The sequence below is a fragment of the Natator depressus genome, chromosome 15, assembly GCF_965152275.1.
Source record: "Natator depressus isolate rNatDep1 chromosome 15, rNatDep2.hap1, whole genome shotgun sequence".
Taxonomy (NCBI): Eukaryota; Metazoa; Chordata; order Testudines; family Cheloniidae; genus Natator; species Natator depressus.
Genome location: NC_134248.1, coordinates 19,686,460 through 19,713,450, shown reverse-complemented (window position 1 = coordinate 19,713,450; position 26,991 = coordinate 19,686,460). Strand labels below are relative to the sequence as shown.

General features: G+C 45.0%; 2 protein-coding genes across 3 annotated transcripts in view; both read left to right on the top strand.

Annotated features, from left to right (window-relative positions):
- Nucleotides 1-26,991, top strand: part of MMP17 (matrix metallopeptidase 17) — a 104,790-nt gene that overhangs the window by 53,948 nt on the left and 23,851 nt on the right. For both annotated transcript variants that reach the window (XM_074972602.1, XM_074972601.1), the window contains exons 2-3: nt 12,653-12,785; nt 16,234-16,360. In XM_074972602.1, coding sequence (XP_074828703.1) covers nt 12,746-12,785; nt 16,234-16,360 — 167 coding nt within the window. In that variant the 5' untranslated portion in view covers nt 12,653-12,745. The remainder of the gene's footprint in view (nt 1-12,652; nt 12,786-16,233; nt 16,361-26,991) is intronic.
- The window catches only part of SFSWAP (splicing factor SWAP), a 253,473-nt gene that overhangs the window by 219,490 nt on the left and 6,992 nt on the right, over nt 1-26,991 (top strand). The window lies entirely within an intron of this gene.

The following is a 26,991-nucleotide window of genomic DNA, read 5'->3' as shown; positions in this document are numbered from 1 at the left end:
CATATGTTGCTATAGTAATTGCTTATTTTTTTATTGAATGTAACAATAAAGTGTTGTCTAAACCCCAGCCAATGGCATGAGTGCAAGCTGGGCTGCCAGAAGGCTACACTGATGTATGAGCAGCTTCATTCTTGATGAGAGCATTAAACCCTCTATTTCGTAACAAACAGCTGCCTTTGCATGCATGAACCGGGAAAGACAAAACTCGCTCCGTGTTTTTCACAGCGATGACTTCCAGGGTATACATGGTGACCTTTTAAAGTCATGTGCCCAGATTCTCTGTAGCATCCAGGGCAACTGTCGGGGAGCAGATCGCAACTCCCAAATTCCACCTTGGAACCTAGAGCAGCCCCCAGGCTGCTGTAGCTCACAGCAGCTGTCAGTGGTCCCCAAAAGACTGTTCACCATCCTGGGGACAGCTGGAGCACAGATTGCTGTGGCCACTTCTCCTTCCCATCCTTGACATTGCCCCTTCCCTGAAGGCTGCAGGAAAGGTGGCATAGGAGCTGGCTCTGTGTCTGCTAGGGGCTCTTCCACGCAGGGAACGGGTATCTCCAACTGGAGAATTATGAGCAGTGTCTACTCCCTTTCCACAGACAAAGCTAGAGAAGCTGGCCCATAGAGCCTGTCACCCAGACAAGCCTGCTCTTGAGCAAGGCTCCTGGATGAATTGTTGCAAACACGGCTGCAGGTAAGTGCAGTGCAGTGGGAGCATGGTTTTATACACTTGTGATGGAAGATCAAGCATGTTTATCTGACTGTTTACATAACATCCCATGACCATTTCAGTAGAATGTGTGCTGGGACTTCTTTTCTTTTTTTTTTTTTAATAAACTAAAATGCTGGCCTAAGAAATTACTACTATGACAGCCAGCATTAGGCGCACCGAGGGCTGATCAGACATTATCCATTGAAACTGCTTTTTGATGGGACATTGAGTTTTTAACTCTTTCATCGAAAGTGTCTGCTTTCTGTGGAAAATATATTTTCGGGGGGGGGGGAGGGGTCAAAATACCCAATGGCCTGAAAATCAAAATACTTAGGTTTTTGGCTGAAATTTTTCAGTATTTTGAATTTCTGCCAAAATTTAGACATTTTCTGGCTTTTGCCAAAATTTTCCACAGGGAGGAAAGAAACAGTCAATCAGTTGTAGGTAATCTCCTTCACCCCTCTAAGTAGTACCCCCCCCCCTTGTAATAATAATGCCACCACCCTGAGTTAGCACTTCTTATCAGTAGATCTCAAAGTGCTTTACAAAGGAGGTCAGCATCATTATCCCCACTTTACAGATGGAGAAAGTAAGGCTCAGAGAAGCCCAGGGTCAGTAACTCAGTAGCAGAGCCAGGAATGGAAACCAGATCTTCCCAGTCCAGTGCACTGTCCCCTAGGCCACACTGCCTGCCCTTTTTGTGGCTGGACATTGCCTATAATTTTTAGTTCAAAGGCACTAAAACTCTTCCTTTCTTTGACTCATTCAGAGAAAAAACTTCCTTCCCCCTTGTAGACCAATCCTCAGCTGACTGGGTGTGTTATGCAGGGTTTTCACCATCTGCCTGAACATCAGAGATTGATTCTCTGTTCCCTGCCCCTTGTGTAATCATTGACTGCAGTGCAAAGTGGATATAGAATGTTCCCAATTCGCAACAGTCCTGCTCTGTGCCCATTTTACACTGCTGTAAATCCCTCTTCAAGGTGCAGGGCAACGTAGAGTCAGGCCGCAGGTATTGGTCTTGCCCTCAGCAGGATGCAAGAGCTGATGGATGCAGCCCAATCTGATCCTGTATGGCAAATGTTGTGTTCCAGTCCCGGCTGCCCACAGCTGCCAGCTAAGAAATGAGCAATGCTTCCGTCACTGTATTCTCCCTGCCAGTTCTTCACTGATGGGGATGTACCATGTGCAACAGCATCAAAGGATGCTATGTTATGCCACGAATGCTGGCACAGGAGCTGCTGTCTCTCAGAATTGTAGGTTGTGCCCTTCTGCATCACCGCTGTTGTTAACCTAATTGAATGTTTAAAAGGGAAAAAAAGAAATCATTAGCAGTTGCATGAATGTCTATACAGAATTCGGCGTGCTGTATTAGCTTGGATTAAACGGCTGTTTGGATTCAAGTGAACTCCTCCAGCATAAACTAATGGAATTGCTACTTCAGTTGCAGACGCAACCAAATTCCTGGTCCTAACTCAAGCTGCAGTTTCTCCTCCTAATGAATTAATAAACTGATTATGTGCATATGATATCACATTAGAGAGGTGTGTATCAACCTTTGGATGAAAATTATTGGTGCTTGTGTGGCCTGAAAAAACATTACCTTGGGAGAACATGTCCCTTGGAGAAACATAGCATCATACCCATTGCTGTAATAATTTGGCATTGTTCCTAGGGTCATTTGGTCTCACAAAAACCATTGCAAAAACTTAAGAAAAATCCAAATAACTGAAAGCAATTTCCCTATAATTAAGGGCTTGAGTTTTGTTTGGTTTATAGCTTCCACTCTCTTTAACTGTAGCGTTGGGGATAAAGTAAATCCTGATTTGGGCATTTGTACTGGGCGTTTAGGTGGCTGTAGGGTTTTTTTTACTCCTGTTGGCCATTAATCTTTTGAAAGCAAGTATCGGCATTTTCTTCTTCTGTGTTTGAAATGATAAGGCACTGGACACTTTCAGTGCCTTTTAAGGCACTTGTTTTTCATTGTCTTGTTTGCAAGCAGTATCTTACTGAAATGTTGCTTGGGGAGAGAGAGAGCTGTATGAATAAATTATTTTTTAGTTCTCTGGCTGTTCTGAAAAGTAAAAAAAAAAAATATATATATATATATATATATATATATATTCATTTCAGCTCATCCCAAAACAGATTTTTTTTCAAAATTTTCAGTGAACCAAAAAGTGAAAATAGAATTAATTTAGGCTTGTTTTCTTCTCAAACTGTTTTTTTTTTAAAGTAAAATTTGAAACAAAATGTCTTTTTGGATCAATAAATCAAAGCATTTGGTTTTGGAAATGTTGACATGAAACTTGCATTTTTTCAGATTTTTTTTCTAAGTTTTTTCCAGCTGGGACAATTTGATGAATTTGAGACAAATCAGTGTTTTGGCTGACTTGAATCTGCATTTTTGTCTGAAAAATTTCATCCAGCTCTAGAATGAGGGGGCAGAATTAAGGAGATTGGAGAGTCCTAACGTGCTACCTGTTGTTTTGTTTCTTTTCCTATTGCCCTCCCCATCTGGAATCATTTGGAGGAAGGCAGAAAGGGAAGGTTATGTTTCAAAGCTTTGTTGAATGACACATATGTTATATACACATACAAATAGCACCATAACTGCAGTGCATCAAAGGAGAGTTTTATTAACTGCTTAACTGTTGCAGAGAAGAGCAAATACATAAGCAGACACAAACTGCTGTGCTGCCAGATGTTCTTCACATCCTGATGTTGTTTTGATTTTAGTAGCATCCATTTAATGCTTTGGTGTTTACAGATGCTCGAATAAGCTACCTGTTCAAGGTATCAGCACTGGCAGGTTTTAAGAAGCTTTGGATATCTGGCTTTCGGAAGCATTGTCAAGGCAAATAAATAAATGAATAAAGAACTCTGCTAGTCAGGACTGAGTCTTGTTTGTGTTGCACTGGGGCAGGCTGCTGGGTTGTACTTTAAGGATGCTGGTGTGGATTGTATGATGATTTCCTGTTTTGAAAGTGAATTCTGTTTCTCATTCTATCCCAGTAAGCACAAATTTCTTATATATAAAATGGAGGTATGGGAGCACCTGGGTGTTCCAGTCACAAAGTTATTTTTAACAAGTTCTGTACTCCTTGGTGACCTTAGAAAAGCAAAGCCTCTTTGATCACGTGCATGTGGTATGAGTGAAAGGCAGTGGAATACTTATATATTTCATGTTCCTTCCTACATACGCATACAAGGAACTGAGTCAGCACGCCCAGCAGCAGTCTGTACACACCAGTGAACACAAAGCTCAATTTGGGGATTTGTTCTAACAGCCTTGATGGTATCCCTTTTAAATGAATCAAAACAACAGGTAGCTTGGTTAATGTTTCAGTGAGTCATGCAATAATTTATTAGAGGTGCTCTTTGGTAGAGCTTTTCATAAAATATTAACAAAATGAAGCATTGAGCCGTAAAATGTGTCTCGTCTCAAAGCAGGATGAGTGAAAATGTATGTTTCCCCAAAGAGTAATTTATCACGCAAGATTGTAAAGGTAAGTATAAATACAGAGGCATATTATCTATGGGTACCTCTACAGACACTGCATGCCCAGCTAGCCTGGGTATAAATAGCAGTGTAGACATGGCTTAGGTGAATAGTGTCTCCGACAGGCCTGAACCCCCAGGGTGTAAACCCGACCCAGCTTTCTAGCTGCCCAAGAAAGGGCCTGCAAGGCTAGAACCTGGGATCATGGGCTGCTAGTGCTTCCGCATCACCACTGGAAAACTCTGTAAAGCTAGGTTCAGCAGGAAGTACCGCCCGCCAGGGCCTGAGTGGCGGCTCTCTCAGCCCACTGATTGGCTGATACTAGTATTTGAACTGGGAGCCAGCATGGGGTGGTGTCTGAGCAGCAACATGGACTGCCTGCCCGCTCCTGCTCCAGACCCTGCTTGCTGCAGACCTTCGACGCTGGCTTCCGCCCCTGGTTTGTCTTTGACTTGGCTATTCAATTGCTGTCTATCACCTGGTGCCCGTCCCTGACTTCCTGGCACTCTGACCTTTGGCGCCACCACCTCTACTTGGCTATTTCTAGCAGGGTAGAGTCCTGCCGCTTCTCCGCTGCTGTGAAAGGCTGGCTGTTTCAGAGCCTTTCTCCACTGCCTCCCCACCTGGCTGGGCTTTTCACTGCAGCGTGTAGCCACAGGGCTCGTGTCTGTACTCTGTGCTGCTGCGAGTGCGTAATGCGTATTGTTCAGAGGGTTTCCCCGAGTGCTTTGCAGGCAGCATACGTACAAGCATCGTTTCACACGCGCCTTCTTCATCTTGAAAAGAACCCACGGCTGGGGCGGAAGTTGGCAACTGTTTAGCAACTGCACGGTAGTCACATGTGAAAGCTTAGGACAGGAAGTGAAAAAACAATCCCGTGTCCAACTCAAGCTGCAGATAATCTCTGCGAGAGCTTTTAATCACAATGTGACCAGGGATAGGAGCATTATTTGGTCCTTAATGTGCAAGGGCTTAAGTTCAAAGGAGTGTCCTCTTCTTCCCTTCCCACCTCCGAGCTGTGCTCAGGGGAAGAACTATACATGGTAGAGGGCAAGGGTCTTGTGCTTAAGACACTGGAGTAGTACTCGGGCAATCTGGATTCAGTCCTTTCTTCTGTTGCAAATCTCCTGTCTGATGGCGGCTAATTTCTTAACTTACTTTCTCCCTGATTTAATTCCCTTCCTATCAAATGAGGATAATAATACTTCTCTTGTCAGTTTACATGAACTGTAAGCTCTTCAGGTCAGAGGCTGGCTTTTACTGTGTGTATCTAGAGCACCAAGCACAATGGGACCCTGACTTTGGTTGAGTCCTCTTGGTGTTATTGCAATCATAATACGACAAGAGGCTGCTTAGAGACAGAATGGAGAGAAGATCAGATTCATGATGCAGAGGAACCTTGGGGTGGGGGAAGGAGATTTTTCTGTTTACTTTTCTGGTTACGCTGGATTGGTTTATTCTCATGTAAGTGCCACCCTCTGACCCTCAAGGATCAATCACAAAACTGAGCAAAACTTTTTGCGGGGCTGTCGGATGATCCCATCAGGGAAACCACAGCGTTGAGAAATCATCCATAAAACAATAATAATCATTACATCTGTTTTAAAACGAACCATCTAATTGTGCTGCAGAGCAAAAGAGCGTAGGTAAAAATAAAACTAAAACTAAAGTATATAAGAAATGGAAGTGCAGTTCTAATCTGAAAATTGACTCTACCAAGGGCATTGGGAAGTTTCATCTTTATTGGGATTGTCTTTTTTGTTCTCTGGTTGCACATGCCCTGGCACAATGGGGTCCTGCTCCAAGACTGGGGCTCCTATGCAATACATGAAATAATATTGTCTGTCACTTTCTTCCAGATCAAATCAGTTTACAATTAAAGGATCTGAGAGTCAAGCAGGGTCTTTTCCTGACTTGTAAATTGAAGAAAAAAAAATTTTTGTGCAATTGCAGCTTTGTTGATAAGCATAAACCAGGCTCTGCTCCATCTGACTCTCCCATGTCTGTGCTAACAGAAATAAAAAGTAATGAAAGCTTATTTTTAGTTAGTAAAATGCACGGTTCAGACTCTGGGAGCATCCTGGATGCACCCAGCAATCTGTGGAGTAACCAGATGCCATAGTCACATCGTTAGTATAGTCAGTCACCTTTCAAAAAGAAACTGCCTTTTAAACTGCGGTTGCTTTAAAACATCTTTCGGTAATGTATTGGTCACCAACCACAGCAGGGTATGTAGGGGAAGAATACATTAAATCAAGCCACTTAAAAATTATAGCATTTTTCTCCACACTCCCACCGTCAAAAAACATACTGAACTATTGCCGTAGAAGTGCTGTATTAAACTGTATCCCAGCAGGAACTGGTATAAAAGATGACACTTCTAAACCAAAAATGAAATCCTGATTCTAATGAAGTTCTGTGCTCTGTGGAGGATGGGAAAACGTTCACCTGTAAATAAGCGAAGGCTGAAAAACGAGGAGGAGGAATTAAGGGTTCTGCCTTAATCCCATCTTAACTAAAGGTCTGCTGTCAAATAAATTTTTAAATATAACGTAGCCTCTCTCACCCCTGCTCCTCATTGTTTATAATGCACCCTTTCAGCTCTTTCCCAGTTCATTCCAGATTACCCAATTTAATGTAAGCATATTTTGTCCTTGCTCCTGGAGACAGTAGTAACCGAGCAGAGGGAGGGTGATGGCATTGAGGCAGTGACAGCTGCCTGGGGAGCTGGGATCAATCACCAACCAGGTTGGAATTGTTTAGATTTTGCAACTCTCTCTCTCTCTGTGTATGTACAGCACCTTGTACAACAGGCCTTCAGTCTCAGGGAGGCCTGTGCTGCGATGATTGCAGCTCAGGGAGGCATCCCTGTGCTAGCTTTAATGAGTGAGCTTGGGTACTAGCAGCAGTGAAGGCGTGGTGGTAGCGCTGACTTCAGCACAGACTGCAGCAAGGCCGCCTAGAGCAGTGGGTGATCGCTCAGGCAGCTAGCCAGGGCTGAAAGCTAGCTTGATGATGTCTGTACTAGCTACAAACACACACCCCTCCGAACACACAAGGCAGTACAGACGTACCCTCAGTCGGGGGCCCTGAGCTCTACTCTAAAAAAACAAATAATTCCCATTGATCTCCACCATTTCTTTTTCTATTGGTTAATATAAGAACCTTCCTCTCTCCTGCCAGGAATCGTAATCCCCTGTCTCAAGGACTTTAAATGTATCCTGCCTCCCTGCCTTAGACCCAGCCTTGCTCCAGCAGTTCCCCTGCTGGGTGGAATGTGATTCCCAGCTCCATCCTGGGGATGGCTAGGGAGCCAGTACAATGTTTCATCAATAAACATAATGCCTCCATTTTGAAGGGAAGTCTCCATGCCAGTCGTCTGCTCAGCGCTGAACAACCAGGAGGATCCTGCCCACAGCTGTGTTTATCAACCGCAATAGAAGGCAGGGTTCGGCTGAATGAAAATGTCTTTCGACATTACACAGGGCCACACAGGCACTTTTTACTTTTCTTTTCTTTTTCTTTTCCAAGCATGAAAACAATGGCAGAGTCTTTAAATCTTTTATCAGCAATGAAGCTGGATCATCTGGATTCTTCTCCATTTGTTCCCACACATGTCTTTTTGAATGTCTTTTTAAACTCGTGGAACCAGGGGAAAAGATTCTCCCTGGGTAGTGACAGCTTTGAAAGTTAATGGTGTGCACTGTTAATTATTGGCATTATAGTGCCTGGGGCTCTTATGCTACGTTCTCTACTGACACACAGTAAGAGACTGTCTCTTCTCAGAAGAGTTTAGAGTCTAACTAGACAGGACAGACAAAAGGCGGGAGAAAAGGAATTGCTATTATGCCCTTTTTACAGATAAGGAAATGAGACAGACGGACAGACAGCATAAAGGATTTGCTCACACTCGCACAGAAAAGTTTTGCTAGAGTTTGGAACTGAACCCAAATCTGAGTCCTAGTCCAAGATCTTTATACAACAAAGCCACCCTCCTCTCTGAGCAGGTGAAGTGTTAGCTATGCTCTTCCCAGGTCATCTTGGAGCAGATGGTGGGGTCAGTTACAGAGCTGGTTGGGAATTTTTCAAGAAAATATTTTTTCATCAAAAAATGTCAATTGGTTGAAACTGAAACTTTTAATGGGAAAGAGTTGGTTTCAGTGAAGTTCTCAACTTGAAAATGTTTTTGAATAAAAACTTCGGGTTTTCAGAACATGCTGTTTTGGCATTTTCAACATGAAAAATTCCAATTTTCCACTTTGAGACAACTTTTTGTTTTGAAATTAAAGCTAAGGAAATTAAAATAAAACATTGCAAAAATATTGAAATGAAATGTTTTGACCCAAACTTATGCTTTTGGGGTTTTGTTTTCTTTTTTGGTTAGAAAACATTTTTGAGCTTTTGAATTTTTGTCCCAATTCAGGACAAATTTCAATACATTTTTCAGGAGGGGAAAACAGTTTCCAATCCACTACTATTCAGTTGTCGTTTTTCCCAAATCCAGTTTCTCTTCCCCTAGCGTAGACAAATTAAGAACAGCGAGGGAGGGAGAAGTTACATCTTCTGTTTGACACTGAAGAGATGGTTTCAGAGTAGCAGCCGTGTTAATCTGTATTCGCAAAAAGAAAAGGAGGACTTGTGGCACCTTAGAGACTAACAAATTTATTTGAGCATAAGCTTTCGTGAGCTGCTCAAATAAATTTGTTAGTCTCTAAGGTGCCACAAGTCCTCCTTTTCTTTTTTAGAAGAGATGGTGGCATCCAGTGCCCCTGGCAAGGGCATCTCAAGCATAAATCACTGTAGGATGCTGCACGCCATACTTGGTATAGAGCAGCTGGGGCCAGGAAAAGTAGTAGCATGGATTGTCTTTCGATCTAGAATGAAATAATCTAGATTGAGCCTTGTGAGTAAACCCTGAGACAGTCATCGGTGGGTCTGTCACTCTTTAAGCAAAGCAGCAATAGGGTGTTCTTAGCTGCAGGGAGCTCCCACCATTGTCCTAAATGTTTTGAAGCGCAAGATGATGATCTCTCTTTTTTTAAAGATGAGTAAAGTACAGTTATTACTATAGGTAAATCACTGAAGGCTTCCGCTGGACTAATCCCCTTCTCCAGCTCTTTCACCCGCAATCTACAAAGTTGTGTCTCCTTTACTTTGCCTTTTGTCTTCCAGTGCATTCTCCAGGAGGGCTACGGGGAAGCTGAATTAGTTAGGCCTGCAGTGTACAAAAGGTTCTGCTACAACTAGGGGATAAATAACACTGTCTCCATGGCTGTGGAGGAAACCAAATTGAACCCCACGGTCCCTGGCAGTCGATGGGCTGACGTAGGGCTCTATGTCACAGGCGATTTCTCAGGAGCAATTTGTGTAGCTAATGGCTGTCACCAATGTTTTTCCTATGCAAAGGGACAAATAAAGCAGCAGGAGCAAACATTGATGACAACATTCAGCCCGGCTTTCAGACCATGCTTACAAGCAGATGGGATAGGAATTAAAAGTCTGTCTTGCTGTGGTCTTTGGTAGCTAATGTGTTCCTAGCAGTTGGGTTACTGAATCTTGGAGCAAAATGTGCAAAAGCGCACTTATCCCAGTGCATCAACAGGGGCTTGAGAACTCTCTGTCCTTGAAGGGTGTTGGGAAACTGGGCAGTCAAGCATTAGTGGTAAGCAGATATTGACTCACAGCATTAAACTTACCAAAATAAGCTAATGGTGTATTGACCAAGGAAAAGCCTAAATCAATATCAGTCCTTAGTGGCTTGGTAGATCAATATGTCTTTTGATACTGATAAAGAACACAGGAGTCACGTATTTGCAGTAATATAAAGTTTTTCTCTGCTGCTCCTTCTGCATTGACCAGAGACAAGAATGGGAGTAAATGGAAGGTTTCCTTGGAGATGATCAGGCACTGGGCAGAGAGGTGATGGTTAGGTTTGTTATGGGCCATACTGCTCTAGATTATAAAAAATATAGGTGCTTGACTCTAAATACACACACTGAGGTCACTGGCAGACAGAAGGCTAAACATGGGCGGCGGGAAGTGGGCGTAAACCCATCCACCCTTCCTCTTAAATAAATGAAAATCATGGGCAACTCTGAATGGTTTCGTTCACCTCCACTGAACAAAGATTCACTTTTTCTTGTTCAGCAAGAGCCAACGTAGCTGCCACTCATTTATACAATGCTCAGTCTGTGCCCCGTTATTACCAGCCATTTTCATAGCAAGAATGCAGCACAGCTTAGAGAATCGAGTTTTTACATACAAGCTTGGGGTAGAGGGCTCATTCATTGCTTCTTGGCCTGTGGCACTAAACGGGTGGCTCTTGGTTTGGTTTTAGTTATTTCTTGGCAATGAGATGGAAGATACTTGGTTTTTTTTAAAAAGCATTTAGGAACAGTCCACGCAGCCACCCTGCCAATGGGCTTTAACCCTGCACTAAAGGTAGTGGCTGAGAGGGGACAGGCAAATTTCATGGACCATTCAGTTCTTGGTCTCTCTACTGATCTTGCCAATAACAGGGGAATTATAGCTGTAATGGAAAGCTCTTCATTAAGAGCCTGATGCAAAGCCCATTGGAGTCAACGGGGGACTTTCCATTGACTTTGGCTCAGGCTCTCGGGAATGTACGAAGACTCCCAAATTCATTTTGCATAGGTGACCAAAGAACCAACCACTTCTGATCGGGGAAGAGTTGAACAAGTAGCCTAGACTTCAAAGGCTTCCTGTGCCATTATTAATGGGATATTATATTTTTTAAAGTTTTTTTTTTTTTTAGGTTCATATATATGTGTGTGTGTGTGTGTATACACACACACACACACACACACAGGCCATTAATCTCCTGGAAATGACCATTTTTATGTCAAATTATTTTTGGCCTAAATCTGTTGAGCAGTTTCCCATTCTGTGGCTCTTGATGCCTCAGAAGAAAACTAACCCCCCCCCCCCTTTCTGTTTATAAACTGTGCTGCTCATATCTCACTTTGGGGACATTCTTGTTCATGTTGCCTGTCAGCTGATTAGGAAAGTTAAAGAGAAGTTCTTTCAGTGTGTGTGTGACAGGATGGTTTCCTTGGAAGCTTGTTGTAATTTCGTATCTCCCTGAGTTTCCTCTATTTAAATTTAGGGCTCATCGTCTGGGGTGATTGCAGCTACTCTGAGAGCTGCCTGGAAATTTAGCTAATTGGTAATTATTTCATAAATTGCCGCCTGGTTCCTATTAAGGAACCTGATCCAACTCCTACTGAAGCCACCAGAAAGACTCCTATTGACTTTAATGAGAGTTGGGTTGGGCCCTAACTCAGATGATGAGAGAGAAAACCACGTGAGCCTCTAATCTCCTCTTTTCAGTGGAACCCACCAGCTTTGGTTTGCTTGAGTCTCAGTGAACCTCAGTGGCTGGTTTGCTTCTCATGGTTTTAATAATTTTAGGTTCCAAAACTCATCACAAAGCTCAGAACAAAACAATACAAACCCAAGTGAAGTGCATCGAATCCAAAAACACTGGGCTGTCTCCACCTGACCTGTGGCTCCCTAGCACCTCCCCACCTCCAGACATTTTCAGGGAGCCGATGAAGGCCCCTCTGTCTATCTTCAATCACTGGAGCCACGCCTTCTCCCCATCTGCAGTGTTTGGGGCACTCGCCTGCCACTCCCCAAACCCCAAAGATATCTTCCTTGGATGAACTGTCTGTTCCAGGTCCCACTGTCGCCTCTCCGCTCTCCTAGGCTTGAGATGTTCCCGGAGTGCCCTCGTGGTAAGAAAGCCCCGGTTTCCTGGCTATCAGGCTGTGTTTTCTGGGATGTCTCAGGCCCAAGAATAGAATAAGTCAGTAACAAGAAGGCAGTAGCAAGTCTCAGTGGAGTAACTGAGGCCCTGTTGCTGAAGGCAGGATGGGTAGGCAGGCAGAATTTTTACCCTGAGAAGTGTGTAGAAGAATGGGTCTACCTTGCCAATTCCAACACCACCCAAACACTGTAGAGGGGAGGGTGGGACCCCAGGGAACCTAACTGCTGCCCCAAAGTCAGTACTATGTAGGGATGAAAAGCAGGTGAGTTCTGTTCAGCTCCCTTAATTCTCAGCCAGTCTCCCCACAAACCGGTCTCTGCTAACAACCAACAGTCCAAAGGGAGACTAAAAGATAGCTACATAGGCCCATGTCTTTTAGCTGCTGTTGCCGTGATGATCAAAGATCGCTTGCAGCCGGATGGGAAAATTAAATGTCAGCATTGGAATGCATGAAGGTCACTGGATTCCATTACTTAAGTAACGTATACAGATCCATTCTGACACACTCATTTGTTAACACGGACCACAAAGCTCAATGAGGAGCTCAGGTGTAGACATGTAAATGGGAAAGACGTCTTCATGCGGAACCGATGGGACCTTCAGACCCTGTCATTCTATCTTCTTTTATTTCCCCCTTCTCCTTGCTTTACAGGACTGGCTGACTAAATTTGGCTACCTGCCTCCTCCAGGCCCTGTCACAGGACAACTGCAGACCCAGGAAGAGCTTGCAAAAGCCATCACAGCCATGCAACAGTTCGGAGGCCTAGAAGCAACAGGGATACTAGGTCAGTCGGAAACGAGCACTTTCTTCTTCTGTTTCATTTTGATGATCAGCTGCAGAGATGTCTCTTAATAGGATTGGGAAGGGGGGTGCGTTCTCCTATACCACTGAGCTGCAGAAGGATGACTGTGCCGGTCCCAGGAAGATCTAATGTGTGTGCAACAGCGTACGGCCCAGTTTGCAGTTATAAGGAGTAATTACATGGCTCAGGTGCTGTGTTGCCTTGCGTTTTCAACAACCTGAGGCGGGCAATTATTTCACTAGGCCCACATGCCCATGGGGTTCTTATTGTGCTCAGAATAGCTCTTGATGCGTTTAAGAAAGGAGAGCATCAGAACTGCTGGGTTGGTTGGGTTTTTTTAATCATTGATTACATCATCCAGTTGAGGGGAAAATAGCTAATTAATTGACAAGATCCGTATGTTGAACTATTCTATTGTTATCCTTCTTTTTGACAAAGAGGGGTGGTGGAGAGATTGTTTCTAAAAGAACGACTCACGGCTGTTCTTTTTGTCTTTTTCTCCGGCTCATTATACTTGTTTGCATTGAATTATTTTTGAAGACAGCTAGGTTTTTTGGCGTTTTGTCTCTGCTAAGCAAGCCAGAGCTATTGTCAGGCTGTCAGCCACAGCAATTTTCAGCTGCGGAAGGATGGGGTCATGGCTAAACCACAGGGTTTAAGGGTTTGGGATTCTATTCCTGGCGACTCTCTGCATGACTGGAGGCAAGTCCTTAACCTCTTTGCGCCTTGGTTTCCCTTTCTGTGACATTGGATTCATTAATGTTTGTGAGGTGAGAGCCTCAGAAGGAAGGAATTGACAGAATTATGAAAGATCTACTGTTGCTTAGATACTATGACACTGAGCACTCCTGTGTTATCCTAGTGTTCTTCCACCTCTTCAAAAAAGGTAGTTGCTCTAGTTAAAAACATAACAAGTCAATTATTTTCTTACCTAATTTATTCCCACCCAAAGCAGTTCAGAGTCTTACTGTAAGGTTCACCACACCTGAGCCCTCAGACAGACTTCTCCCTGAGCTCCAGGGATGGGATCTAAGAAGCTGATCCAGCTGCTGTTGAAGTCCATGAAATGAGTCCCTTTGAGTTCAGTGGGAGTTGGGTCAGACCCCTGAAGTGCAGGTCTCTTCTTGGCCGGTTGGCCTCATGCACTGCTGTGGAGTTGTCCAACCTTTTGCAAGTCCAGGTTGGCTGAACCCCACTCTTGCAATGCTGGGACTGGGTCAAGTGCATTCCCATCCAGATGATTCAATGAGCCCCACAAGGAATTAGCAGTAGGTGAGCATCAAATGATTCCATGGTGAAGTTTGGTTGACATAAGCACACACAAGACCAGGGCTGGGATTTTTAAACTCGGTTCTGCTTTTCCTCTGAATCCATTTGCTTGGTCCTAACAAATTGTCTCAGTTGTTTTCGTTTTAAAAAGGAGGGGGAGAAAGTATCATCGTAACCCTCCTAAAGTTTCTTTGTCTCTCCCTGCCTGCCCACAGTTCTTACGCCCAGAAGCTACCTACTGTGGTGAGGTCAGTTTGCTTTCACTGCCATTATTTAGGAGAGAGTTAGTGAGAACCTGCTAATTAACAGGCTCTCCTTTGCCAAGTCCAGGCTGTGCCTTGGCAGCTCTTGGCAAGTCCCTCCTCTGAGCAGCTGCTTCCCATGTCACTTAAACAGCTCTCTGTCCACTTTCTTATCAGCTCATCACTGAGATACTTGCTTTCCATTTTTAATTAAATACATGTAATTATCTTTCTTTCACATCTTATCAGAAACACCAAGAGGCCCAGGAGCAAGGTGGGTTTCTTGGTTTGGGGTTTTTTTGTGTGTGAAATTATAAGCATAGTTTAAAATGGTCTTCACAGTCTTTTCCTTGTGAATTGGGGGTCTGTGTTTTGGGATTTTTGTTTTAAATAAAAATATATAATTTCCCCTTTTTTAGAATAAAAGTGTAAGGCCAGATCTGTAAATTGGTGCATCCAGAGTCCTGCTGGTTGTGGAGCCGGCCCTTTACAATTTTATTCCATTCCTAATAAAGAAACTTACTAGTGAAGAAAAGAATATTAGCATCTTGCAAATCAGTTTCCAGTCTAACACAACTATGGTATATTTGCATGCAAATACTACCCTGCTTTGCCAGGGGAATGGTGGGAAATCCAGATTGAAGAAGAGACCAAGGGCATGTCTACACAAAGCCGCAGTGTGCTCCACGGCGGTGTGATTTCTAAAGTGCACTGAAGTGTTGCACACTAACTGGTCCACATAGACTATGCAGGTGTGAACTAAAAGTTCTCTGGTGCACTTTAATGTAGAATACTGGGAAGAAATGTGCCGTCCTCATTCTACCCTGGTGCCATTTGCCAAACGGCGTGCATTGTGAACGGAGCACCAGGGACGACTAGGCTCTTGTCAGTTTCCTATTTCCCATCTTTTAAAATAGTGCAAAGCCAGTGTTAGGGCCAGGCCTAACCCATGCATTCTAAGAGGCCTCCCATTCCCGATACTTCCTTGTACCTTGCTTGCTAACTGCCTTGCTAACAACCTGGCTCCCCCTGTAGGTGATTCTTGGGAAAGAGAAACCGGCCCTGCAACAGCATTTTTGTTGCAGTTGTGTCATTTTGGAAAATGAGACTTTGTCCTTATTTTGGGACTTGTTAATGATTACTGCTATCCTGTTTAAGGTTGGGTGGTTGTTTTTTGGGAGGAGGAGGTTAATATCCATAGCATTATAGCAATGTAATCTGCTCCATGACGGGGAACGTTCAATGTCAGCACGCACAACTATTCCAGCGCGCGCGTGTGTGTGTAGGTGGAACGTGGCCTCAGCTGCATAGCTGATCCTAATCAACTATGAAGAACCTTGTTAATATCAGCAATCCCCCTGCGAGACACATCCCCTCGTCTCTGCTGCCAGGCCGCATACAGCACTGGATCGGTTGGTTGTGGGGTTCCAGGGTTCCATAGAAGATGAGTTTTCAGTGCTATTTTCCACATATCGTTTCTTTAGGCAAGGGAGATATTTCCCAATCCCTAACCCAGCCCTGGTTGCTGGACATTCCCAAGCGTGTTAAAAGTTACAGTCCGGATCAATACAGTTTTAAAAGCCTACAGCTCTGTCAACAGCCCTGTGGTGAGCAGAGAGTGAATGCAGGTACCCGTGAGATAGAAGAACATTCCGTTCTAGGTCAGGGAGAGATTGAAATGGCTGCAGGCGTGTTTTAAGGGGAGCGTTATCTCTGCTGCATTGCCACCATTTGCCTAATAAGCCCACTGCATTGCACGAAACCAAGGCGTCCATAATACTCATTCCCTCAGTGTCAGAAGGAAAGGAAATTAATATTTTTAACACCCGGTTTCACCTTCTGAAAGCGGAAACGTTAGACCAGTTTCCATCACAGTATTTCAAGGCTTTTTTTGTTCTGTTTTGTTCTTTGAAATCTAGATGAAGCTACGCTGGAATTAATGAAGACACCTCGTTGCTCTCTCCCTGATCTTGCTGAGTCAGAGACCAGGAAGAAGCGGCACGCTCAGGCCATGACAAAGTGGAATAAGAGGAACTTATCTTGGAGGTAGGAATTCATCTTTTTCTATTTCTGTGTCACAATGAGGAATTGATCGTAGACAGAGCTGGGTCAAATAAGACTTGCAATGAGGTGGAACATGGCTGTGTTAAAATGTCGTCTTTCACGATCCCAGACCCCATCAAGCCAGGGTTTTAAATTATTCTTCGCACCTGCCCTAGTTGCAGTCTCGATTCCCAGCCCTACAGCAAACTGCAATAGCAAACCCACATCTGATAGCTCTGACCCACTGAAGTAGCTGGGTTTCTTTAGCCAAGTTACAGCAGTTGAAGCTTATTTGTTTTGCATGCTTTGGGTTCCCGGCTTCCCTTTGTCAGACTCCAGCAGGTTCGGACCCATGTGGATTCTCCTCCTGGTTGAGAGAGGAGGATGTATGAGCCTTTTTTGGACCCACAGATGATCTTTTCCCCCACCCCTTTCTCTCCCTTCCTTAAAAACCGTGTGTAACCCACACCTACTCAGTGTGACATTGTGTCTCCCTCAAGAGGTTGAGGAGCCTGCTATGGCCTTTGTTAATGGAGTCTTTTAGCTGAGGCAGTGTTTAGATCCAGAAGTCCCGGGTTCGAGCTTTGCTGTTGATCACTCACCAAGGGGGTGTGATATTACACGATGGGATGCTCCTTACCTGTCTCCTCCTGGTAGAGATTGGAAGCCTTGTGAGCCTTTTGGGACCCATGGATGATTTCTTTCTCTTTCCTCCCCCACCCACCTCCTCTTCTCTCCCTCCCTCAAAGACTATGGATCATGCTGACTGTTCTTCAAACCATGACTAAAGAAAGCTGGATGCTATTTTCCCTGCTCATTGACTTGGCTGTAAGGGGTTGCTGCAAAGTCAAACTGGCTGATCCTGCTATCCCAGAAACTCGAGCTCGCGGCTTGTAGAGAACTCCCTATTAATGAGCTCCAAGCTGAAAGGCCCCAAGCTGGACGCAAACTTTGAGTTCACACACATTAGTGTAACCACTAGCTCTCTGGAGGAAGCCCATTCAATAATAATGCACCTTGACCCAGCTACTGCAGTTGACAGGTGTTGAAATGGTGACCTTAGGTGGAAAACTGCTTTATTTTTTTCAGCATTATCCAATGGGGATCTTATTTTGAGGGGTGATCTAAATAACTAGCATTCAGCTGTTAATTTCAGCATGAAAAACTCCTGGAGAGATTCTAAGAATGGGACCCCAAGGTGTTGCTATTAATGAGTTCTTAGTGATCGAGTGAAAACCAGTGAGTAGAAGTGACCTCTTCTGGTTACCCAATATAAGCCCAGAATCATTTGAGACCTCTCTGCTTAAGAAACTACCTTACCTCTCTGCAGTTAAGATGAATGACTGGGGTTCTCTTGATGTCTGTTCCAGAGAAAGAAATTCTCTTTGGGATGAATCAGTGGAGCGTTCTGCCTCTGACATTCTACCAGACTCTCAGGGCCAGACCCTCAGCTGGTGTAAATTTATGAAGCTACACAAGAGGCTCTGACTCTGTTTGGTGACCTTTATGGCATGTACCAAAGCATCCTGGTACTATGCGTCACTAGCACCAGGTTAGAGTGGGGAATGTAGAGAGGCAGTGGACCTAAGTCAACCATTCAGTTGACTTGACCTGTCTGGCACGTGTCCATTTCAAATTCATTATGAGGTTTTGTGATGCGTCCGCAAAGGAGGCCATGAAAAAGGGGTCATTGGGTTTGTGTCTTGAAATGGTCTAACGGTGGTGGTATAAAACTCCCATCTCCTGACAACTGGGTTAGACTTTTTCTCCTTCTTCCGCTCCTTTCCAGTGTTCTGGCTTATGTTCAATGGGGTTTTGTTTTATATTTGGAGGTTACCTAAGCATGTGAGAAGCTATGGCCACGCAGAAATGATTATACAATATTTATGTCCAACACTGAAGCCTTACAGATTTACAAACTGGCATTCAAATTCACCAGCCCAGGGACAAAATTCACTTGCTTGCCTTTACCATGATGACTGAGTATAATGAAGAAATGCTCACGAAAGAAGAAATGGTGAGGCAGGATAAACAGGCCTGTAGAGTTGTGCGAGGCTGCCCCACGGCGGGGCCTTTGGACCCCCCAGAAGGGAGCATCTGATATAGTTTGTGATGATGGAAAAGCAAAGACATCAATTATAAAATGTGGAAACAAGATTTGAATGTGATGCCAGTAAATCATGTCTCTGTGTGATTTATTCTCTGGTTCTCTGTGCAGCCAAACCCAAGCAGTTAGAGGTCTCAGAATAATGGGATTGGTGCTGCATACAACTGTAGGTCCACACATATGTATCCTTCCAAGATATAGCCCACACGGTAAATTTCCAGCAGAATAAGACCCACAACTCACCTCGTACTCAACAAGCTTTCAGCTGGAAATGTAACCTCGCATAGTTACCAAGACACTCAAAAAGTGTAATGGGATCAAGCTGGGAATGAAATAAGTTTGGGATTTATTTCTGATTCTGTCTGTTGAAATGACTTAAAAAACAATATTACCTGGAGCCGTGCTTCCCACGGGATAGTTTGTGCTGAATCGGGCAGGGGAACTGCAATGCACAATCTTACTTAAGACTTCTGGGGGTTGGTCTGTGGGGTAACAGTGCCCTCTGTTGGTGCTAGCCAAAGTTAATTTAAATGTCAATATGGCACAAGAGAGGATAATAAGGGTTCATCATAACTGATAGAAATTAGAGAAAGGAACAGCATGTGTTATCTGCTGCCAGTTTCCTGAAGGATATTCCCCCCCTGATTTTTGGCCTAAATGTTCCTGTGTTTAATATCATTGTATTACTTCCAGTTATACCTTATTGAAGGACAACTCATATAGGGAGTTTCCACAAGGAACTGCTATTGTTGCACTCTTCCCATAATGCGTTACATTTCTGTTGCACTTTGCACCAGTGCTGCACAGCGAGTTAGTTGTCAGTGATGAAAGGACTTGTACTAACTTAGAGGGACTATTTGGGCCCAAAGAGTTAAAGGTGTTAACATGACTCTGTTACTGTCTAGCATTAAGCAGGGTGAAACAAGGTGTGAGGCCTTGTATACACAGACCTTAGCCTGCTTAGTACCATGGCAAACACAGTGCTAAAGTTTGGAGATGTGTGGATTTGGATACATGAAAGAAAAGGCGCTAAAGCAAGTTTTAAAGCCCTTTAAAACTGAACTGGAATGATTATAGAAAACAAACTTAACCAGAACCTATCAACGTTCTTTTTAAAAAAGTTAGTCTTTTATTGGACAACTTTTCTTGGGGGGTGGGAGAAAGGGGCTAGTTTTGTTGCTTAGCTCTGAGATGTGAAAGATAATGTCATGACCCATGGGTCTCAAACCCAGGCCCATAAGGCTGCTGAGAGCAGTCCCACTCCAACATGCCACCAAGCAGGCTGCTGAGACTAGCATACCTCAGATACATGAAACCTAGCCCCGGTGGAAGGCTCTGCCCCGAGGTTTGATTGGCAGAGTCCCAGAGTGGCTGATGGACCCACCGGCCCTACTTAATCCAGCAGCAGGCACGGGAAACTGAACTGGGCTCCACCATGCTGTGAACTGTGTGTGTCCTTGACTTGATGTCCTGGCCTCGACCCGTGGTTCCCAACCTCCAGTTTGTCACCTGCCTCTGGTTCCCCCGTGGTGGTTCTGATCTCCAGTTTGTCTGCTGCTTCTGACTTCCTGGTATCCTGACCCAGACGTCTCTTGACTCCTGTCTTGCAGCCTCTGGTTCTGACTACTAGGTCTGACTACCCACCATCCAGCCATGACAGATGGTCACTTTCTCTGCTTTTGACCAACAAAAAAGTGTGAGGGGAGAAGAGACAGGATAGTAAAGATGGGGAAATATGGTTTTTGTTGATATTCTTGAGGTTCTGGGTTGGCAGCTCAGCTGTGACAGCAGTTGCTCTGGGTTCTGGCTCATCTCCCGGTCTGGGACATCATCTGGCTGGGCTGGTCTCTCTGAGGCTGAGCAGAGCTGCATGGGCTGTCTCGTCTCATTGCACTGGTGCTGTGTGGTAAGCCAAAACAAAGAGAGAGAGAGAGAGAGAGACACAGGACAGGAGGAAAAATAGTGGGGCAGAAAGGAACACACAAGGGAAGGGGAGACACAGAGCAGGATCTCTTGTGTCTGTGGCTGGAGTCTTTGCTGGTCCGGTGGTGATGGCCAAGTGTCCCTGCTGAGGTCTGGGCTTCATGATAATGCAATGATTTCCGGGGTCCAAGGGCAAAAGGCAAAGTCCCTGAAGTGGTGGGGAGGCTTGACAGCCTTCCTCCTCCTCCAGAAATCCCCTAGTTAGTCTGTGTGCCCCTACTGAAAGAGAGGTGATGGGTGGAATAGTCCATCCTCTCCTTATTTGGCCTACCTAGGAGGTCTAATTTTCAATGCACCAGTTTTGGTTCATTGATTTCCAACCCCACGCTTCTCTTCATAGATTCCAAGGCTAGAGGAGATCATTGTGATCATCTGCTCTAAGCAGAATGTTCTTTCTTTTGTTTCCTAGGCATGATTTTCACACAGTCCTTCTGTTATATCTGCAGGCCTTTTTGTTTGGACTCATTCTGTTTTTCTGTCTCCCTTTTGCACCTTCTTCCTTCAACATTTATTGTGATGTGTTATTGGGAACATTTTGTAAACTTTTATTCACTTTTCCACAGTTGAGCTCACAATTAGGGTAAATTTGTATGCCTAGTTCTTTCAAGAGGACTCTGAAATCCCCAACACGGGCTATAATGCTGTGCACTTTGACAGCATCTTGTATTTGAGGAACTCATGACACTTCAGAAGTATCCATTAATTAATCCTCAAACACGCCTGTGAGGTAGGCATTATTATCCCTATTAAACAGATGGGGAGACTGAGTCCTGAACAGGGAATTGACTTGACCAAAGTGGCACAGCTGGGAATCAAATCCAGGCGTGCTGCCTCCTGGTCTCCCTGCTCAGCTCTGACCTTGCCTCCCTCTGGCTGTCAGTGATGACAAAACCATGGTGTTAAAACTTAATAAATGATGTGTTATCCTCCTCTAAATACATAATCTCCACCTCCTATTAGCAGACAGCTATCCCAGGCAGTGCAATTCTGAGGGAATGTTGCACTTTTGGACTAATTAAGTTATTTTTTAAATTAAATTTTAAATATCTTAAAATAGTTCTCCATGTCCACTGAAGGTAGGACTTGCTTCATCTGCAGCAAGGGAGATTTAGGTTACATATTAGGAAAAACTTTCTAACTACAAGGGTAGTTAAGATCTGGAATAGGGTTGTGGAATCCACATCACTGGAGGTTTTTAAGAACAGGTCGGACAAACACCAGTCAGGGATGGTCAAGTTTGCTTGGTCCTGCCTCAGCGCAGGGGGCTGGACTTGATGGCCTCTTGAGGTCCCTTCCAGCCCTGCATTTCTATGATTCTGCTCAGCTTTGGCTTCCTGTTCCAGGGGGACACCCAAGGAGAGCAGTAATCACCCAGAAACACACTATCTGTTGCTTCTTCCTCTTTAAATATAGGGCACCTGACAGCAAAGAAAAGCTGCCAAAGCCCAGATCTATAAATTTACCAGGCTTTATCCCACAGTAGCTGAAATGTCACCCCTGTGCTGAACTTATCCGATCTTTACGTAAGGAGAAGTCCCAGGCTCTGCATCATCAAAGCCTTGCAATCAGGATGCCTCTGAGCCAGAGCTATGACATCAATAGTAAAGCAGGGGACACGTCACAGTGAGAAAAACGCAAAGAGCCCCCCTGGGTAACCAGAGTTTGTGCCGAATCATAGAATATTAGGGTTGGAAGAGACCTCAGGAGGTCATCTAGTCCAATCCTCTGCTCAAAGCAGGACCAACACCAACTAAACAAACATCTTAGGAAGGGCTGGGTTAGGCTTTGATCACTTTCCGCTCAAACAGGAGCGGAAAGAGGTGGCGCTTGTGGGCTTCTTTTTCTGAGAGATGATTAAACTGGTGGAAATCAAAAGCCCCAAGTCTTCACGCTGCTCCGTGGTGCTCTGCACAGGGGCAAGGGCTAAGCCATGGGGAGCAGCCAGTCTAATCCGTGCTAAATGTATGAAAAGAGACAGTTTTGCCAGGATTTGGGAGCCTGTTATTTAGGGGGGAGAGCTGGGGGAACGGGGTGTTCACTCTTAAAATTCAAAATGAAATAGGATTCTCGTCTTCAGGATATCGCCGTGACCTTTCACCTCTAACGGTATCTGCCCCGGTTGCTGCTAGCAAATGGGAGTCTGGGACTTGTGGAGCCCCATAGTTCAGAATTCTTTGCATGCAATTGAGTGCACACACCAGAGCGCATAGCCTGCACAGGCTCACCCGGTTGCACGTGCAGATGGCCATTTAGGCATGTAACTGGTGACTTGCATGCACCGAGCAGAGACGAGGGGTGGAAAGCCAGCTGAGAGAAATGACTTTCTGGGAGAGGTGTGAAAGGAGGAGAGGGAGGCAGCTCATTGCATGAAGGGGCTGTGCCAGGAACAGGGGGCACCCTAAAACATCATAGACTTGCCCAGGAAGCAGGACATAATGGGGGAGGAGGGAAGCGATGCCATCCAATGGGAAATAGAACAAGTGTGAGCGAGACTGGAACCTGGAGCAGGGCTGGCCCGGCAGGGTCTGTATCAGTTTGGTGCAGGAGTAAAAGAAAGAGAAGCAGGCACTGGAAGTAAACAAGGCCTGGCTTGTGATGTTCTGCCCAAAGGAGGAGTCTGCCAGGTAAAAGCCCCACCCCCACTGTCTCTCTCACACACCTGCCCCTCCTCCCCCCGGCTCATGTCTCCATCAATAGTAGCTGTTGCGTCTCTTCTTTTCTCTCTAACCGTGCTGGTCTCCTTTAATGCACTTAATTCAAAATCTCCTCTCTCTGCTGGGCCAGAGGCACAATCAAAGGAAACCGCTACAAGCCCAGCAGCACGGTCCATTAACGTGCTACTTGCTCTCCTGAGTCTTCCTTGTTTTCTCATCCTGGCGTCGCTGGCCAAGGTTTGAGCAAGCGCTGAACAGCTGCTGATTTTGCTGCAGCCGCAGTGGGGCACTTTCCAAGGGACGTGCAGATGTGTAAGCCAGCTGCTCTGAAGTACCAAAGAGAAAGGTGAGGCAGATGCCCGCAAGCTGGAGTGAGTGCTCAGAGGCTGCAGTGCATTCTAGACATCGCATGCCATGGGCAGCCCCTACGCAGCCTATCGCTGCACGGTCTGAACCCCGCAGAGCAGAGAGTAAGCGCCTCCCATGGATGGGACTTCTGCTGCAGGTGCTGTAACTTACAAGGAGAAAGATCAGCTCCTGTGGCATGCTAGTCTGGTCTGTGGGATGGCAGTGAGTGAATGCTGGGACAGGGTTTTCAAAGACCTGTAGTTCAAGTACAAACCCAAATCTCTCTTGGTTTCATCCAGCACAGCTGCTCCTTTCTCAGGATGAATGCAAGATGGCTTGCCTGGGAAAGAGGCTGTGACGTTTTATTTTACCAGCATCTTTTCCCTAGAATCAGTTATCTCCCCTGCTGCTGCTCGTCCTGGAGCCGGAGGGTGCTTTCTGGTCATCTGTTTGTATTAAAAAGAAAATAACAAAAGTGACCCAGGGATGATGCGAGGCTGAAATCACTAACCTTTGTGAAGGGCTGTGAGATCCTGGGTTGAAAAGCGCTATGGAAGCGCAAAATATTGATAGCAGTAGTTTGCTGCACCGTTGTGAAATACATTGTGTTTACCTCTCTGAACGCAGATCGCCCAGCCAACGACCAGGTAGACCACAGGGGAACGAATGTGGCTTGTCGTGCTGCTCTTGCTAAGATCCAGAACTCCTGGGGCATTGTACGCTCTACCGAGCATGACCTCTGGGCAGCTGGGAAAGAGTCATTTTCTAGTCTCAGACTATGAGCATATACATTCTCAATTTACAAAAAAAACCCAACCCACCCAGAATCAATGCTTGTTTATCAGGCAATCCATAGTCTGTTATGTTTGGTGGTTATGAACATTTAATTTATTTCTCTCTAGCTTCGGAGTTGCCCAACATGAAGGAGTGTTTCATTAAACAGGAATTGATTTTTCATACCACACTAATACTTTTTCCCTTTTGCCTTCATATGAAAAAAAGAACCCAGACACCAGAATAATTATTAGAATTGACACCTTCTGAGCTCAGGCAGAAATGTCAGTCACATTTGGATCTGTTTATTAACTGACTTAGAAATGGAATGACTAAGGGATGGGCTAGCTGTGGTGATTTTGTAATGGGCTGTGGCGCTCTTCAGCTGTAGGTCGCTGGTTCGATTCTGGTCCATGCTAGTAGCTCTTAGCAGTCTTTAGACTGAGAGGACTGTCTGCTGATCCTTGTGAAGTGAGTTTGTTGTGTCAGGCTGGCTCTGAGTGGACGTGTCTGCAGCACGCTGGCTGCCACCACAGCAACTTGGTGTGAGCTGACAGTATCATCAGAGAGGTGAGAAACGCAGCATAGCCAAGACCTATAAAAGTGACTAGTGATTTGGGGTATCCAACTTGAAACACCCTAAAGAAGCCTGATTGTGCCACAGTGCTGAGTACCCAACCTCTGAAAATCGGGCCCTTTCATTGGTCTCAAGTGAGGCATCCCTAAATGCCTGGTTGCTTCCGAAAATCTTGGTGAATGGGCATTGAACCTGTCCCCGTCAGTTGACATACCTTGTCATCCTGGAGGCATGTGGGCTGCAGATGGAAGCGGCTACAGCCCCTCTGCATGACTTCCCCAATCTAGCCTCCTCATCTTATATTGTCCTTGGATCATTGTCTCTAATCTCTCCCCACCCCCAGTACCCATTTCTAAGGAGGGTTGGAGATAGGTCAGAGCCCCTTCAGGGTTATTCAGTTGAATCAACAACGTACTAGTGAATAAATGCAGATGACCGTGCCTACAAGAGCTTGTCTACACTGCGTAGCCTTGGCTGGTATAGCGGTGCCAGCAGGGCTCCCTAGTGGAGATCCTGCATACGCTGGCAGAGAGAACTCCTCTGCCAGCATGGCTGTACCGTCTCCCCGAATGACTTTCCCTATGCCAACGGAAGCACTCGTCTATTAGCATAGTTGTGTCTACAGGGGTTTGGGGGTTTTTTTTGCTGATACAGATATGTCAGCTAGGGGTTGTAATTCTTCAGTGGAGGTCCTGGCAGTTTCCATGATGTATCCCCCATATGAATAGGTATGATAGGAGTTGCCTGACATGCGCATTAGGATGCTACATAGTTGTAAGGCAGGAGGCGAACTCAGATCTTGTGCTGATTGTGACAGAGGAAGAAAGCCTGGCAAACGGATAATGAGAGGGAAAGCAAGCCATCAGCTGAATGAAGGGATGAATATTTACACCACAGAGCCCATTCAAAATTAATTAAGTCATGGCAAATGAATTTTTAAATTGGATTCTTAGAGTTGAGTACAAATGGATAATCTCCTAGTTCCGGAGCCTGTGGATCCAGAAGCTAAGGGATTGACCTGCATTGCCCAAAGTGAAATAGTGTAAGAGTTTACAATGACCTAGCCCTGGCTATACTGTATAAGCTCTAGGCTCACAGTGTTGGAATGATATTTGTCCCAGCTGTTGTTCCATTTGGTTAAAATTTTAGTTTGCTTCTCATGTCCCCAGGTGTAGTATCCCATTTGTATTTAGCATCGCTTGTCTCCTGTCCTGTACGCTTACTTTACTGTCACACATCACAAGGCATTTCTGTGTGGTAGCTTTCAGCTTGAAGGACTGTCAAGAGGCTGTTACCGGCAAGAATCCTAATAAAATACAGCATGTTTAGAGGAGGCAAACCTATTCCCTGACTGGTTTGTTTTAAATTGGTGTGTAATGGCACATGTCTGTAAGGTCCCTTTTCATTCCCCTCACCCCCATGAGAATATACAATATTTTTTTTGTATGACAGCAGTAGCAAAGGAAACCAGAAGATTGCCCTGCTGTAAAAGTAGCAGTGGATAATAAAACTGTCATTCCGCAAGGAATCCCCACCAGTTCATGAAGAAAATCACATTGTTAATGAATCACTAACCCTAATAATTAGAGGGGCCATGTGGTTAGTGAAGAGGGGCACTGGACTGGGAATCAGGAGACCGGGGTTCTAGTTCTGCTACTAACCTGCTGTGTGACCATGAGCAAGTCACTTCACTGCGCTCTGCCTCAGTTTCTCCTCCTACTGTTTGTCAGGCAAATTTTTCAAAAGAGCCTAAGTGACTTAGGTGCTTTTGAAAATGATACTTAGGCTCCTAAGGCATATAGGCATTTATGAAAATGTCACCCATCTCGTCTTTTAGATGTTAAGTTCTTCAGGAACTGTCATTGACATTCCCACTGACTTACATGGAGCAGCTTGCAGAACTGGGATATGTGTAAGGTTCTTGGGTCAGTATGTGTACGTGTAACAGGGCGGTCTGCCCCTTTAAGGGCCAAGGGGTCTGGGACCCACTGGCTCTGTTTGATTATTAAAACCCAGCTGGGACGGGTCAGGTGATGCCTATAAATTGAGGAGTGAGCTCAGCCAGAGGGGGAATGGCAGGAGGGAAGTTATCCGCTGAATCATGCTTGGGAAGTGTTTTCTTTTCACTGGCGCTTGATCAGATAGTACTGTGGAACATCACATTGATATTTGACAAAAGTCTCCGTCTAAT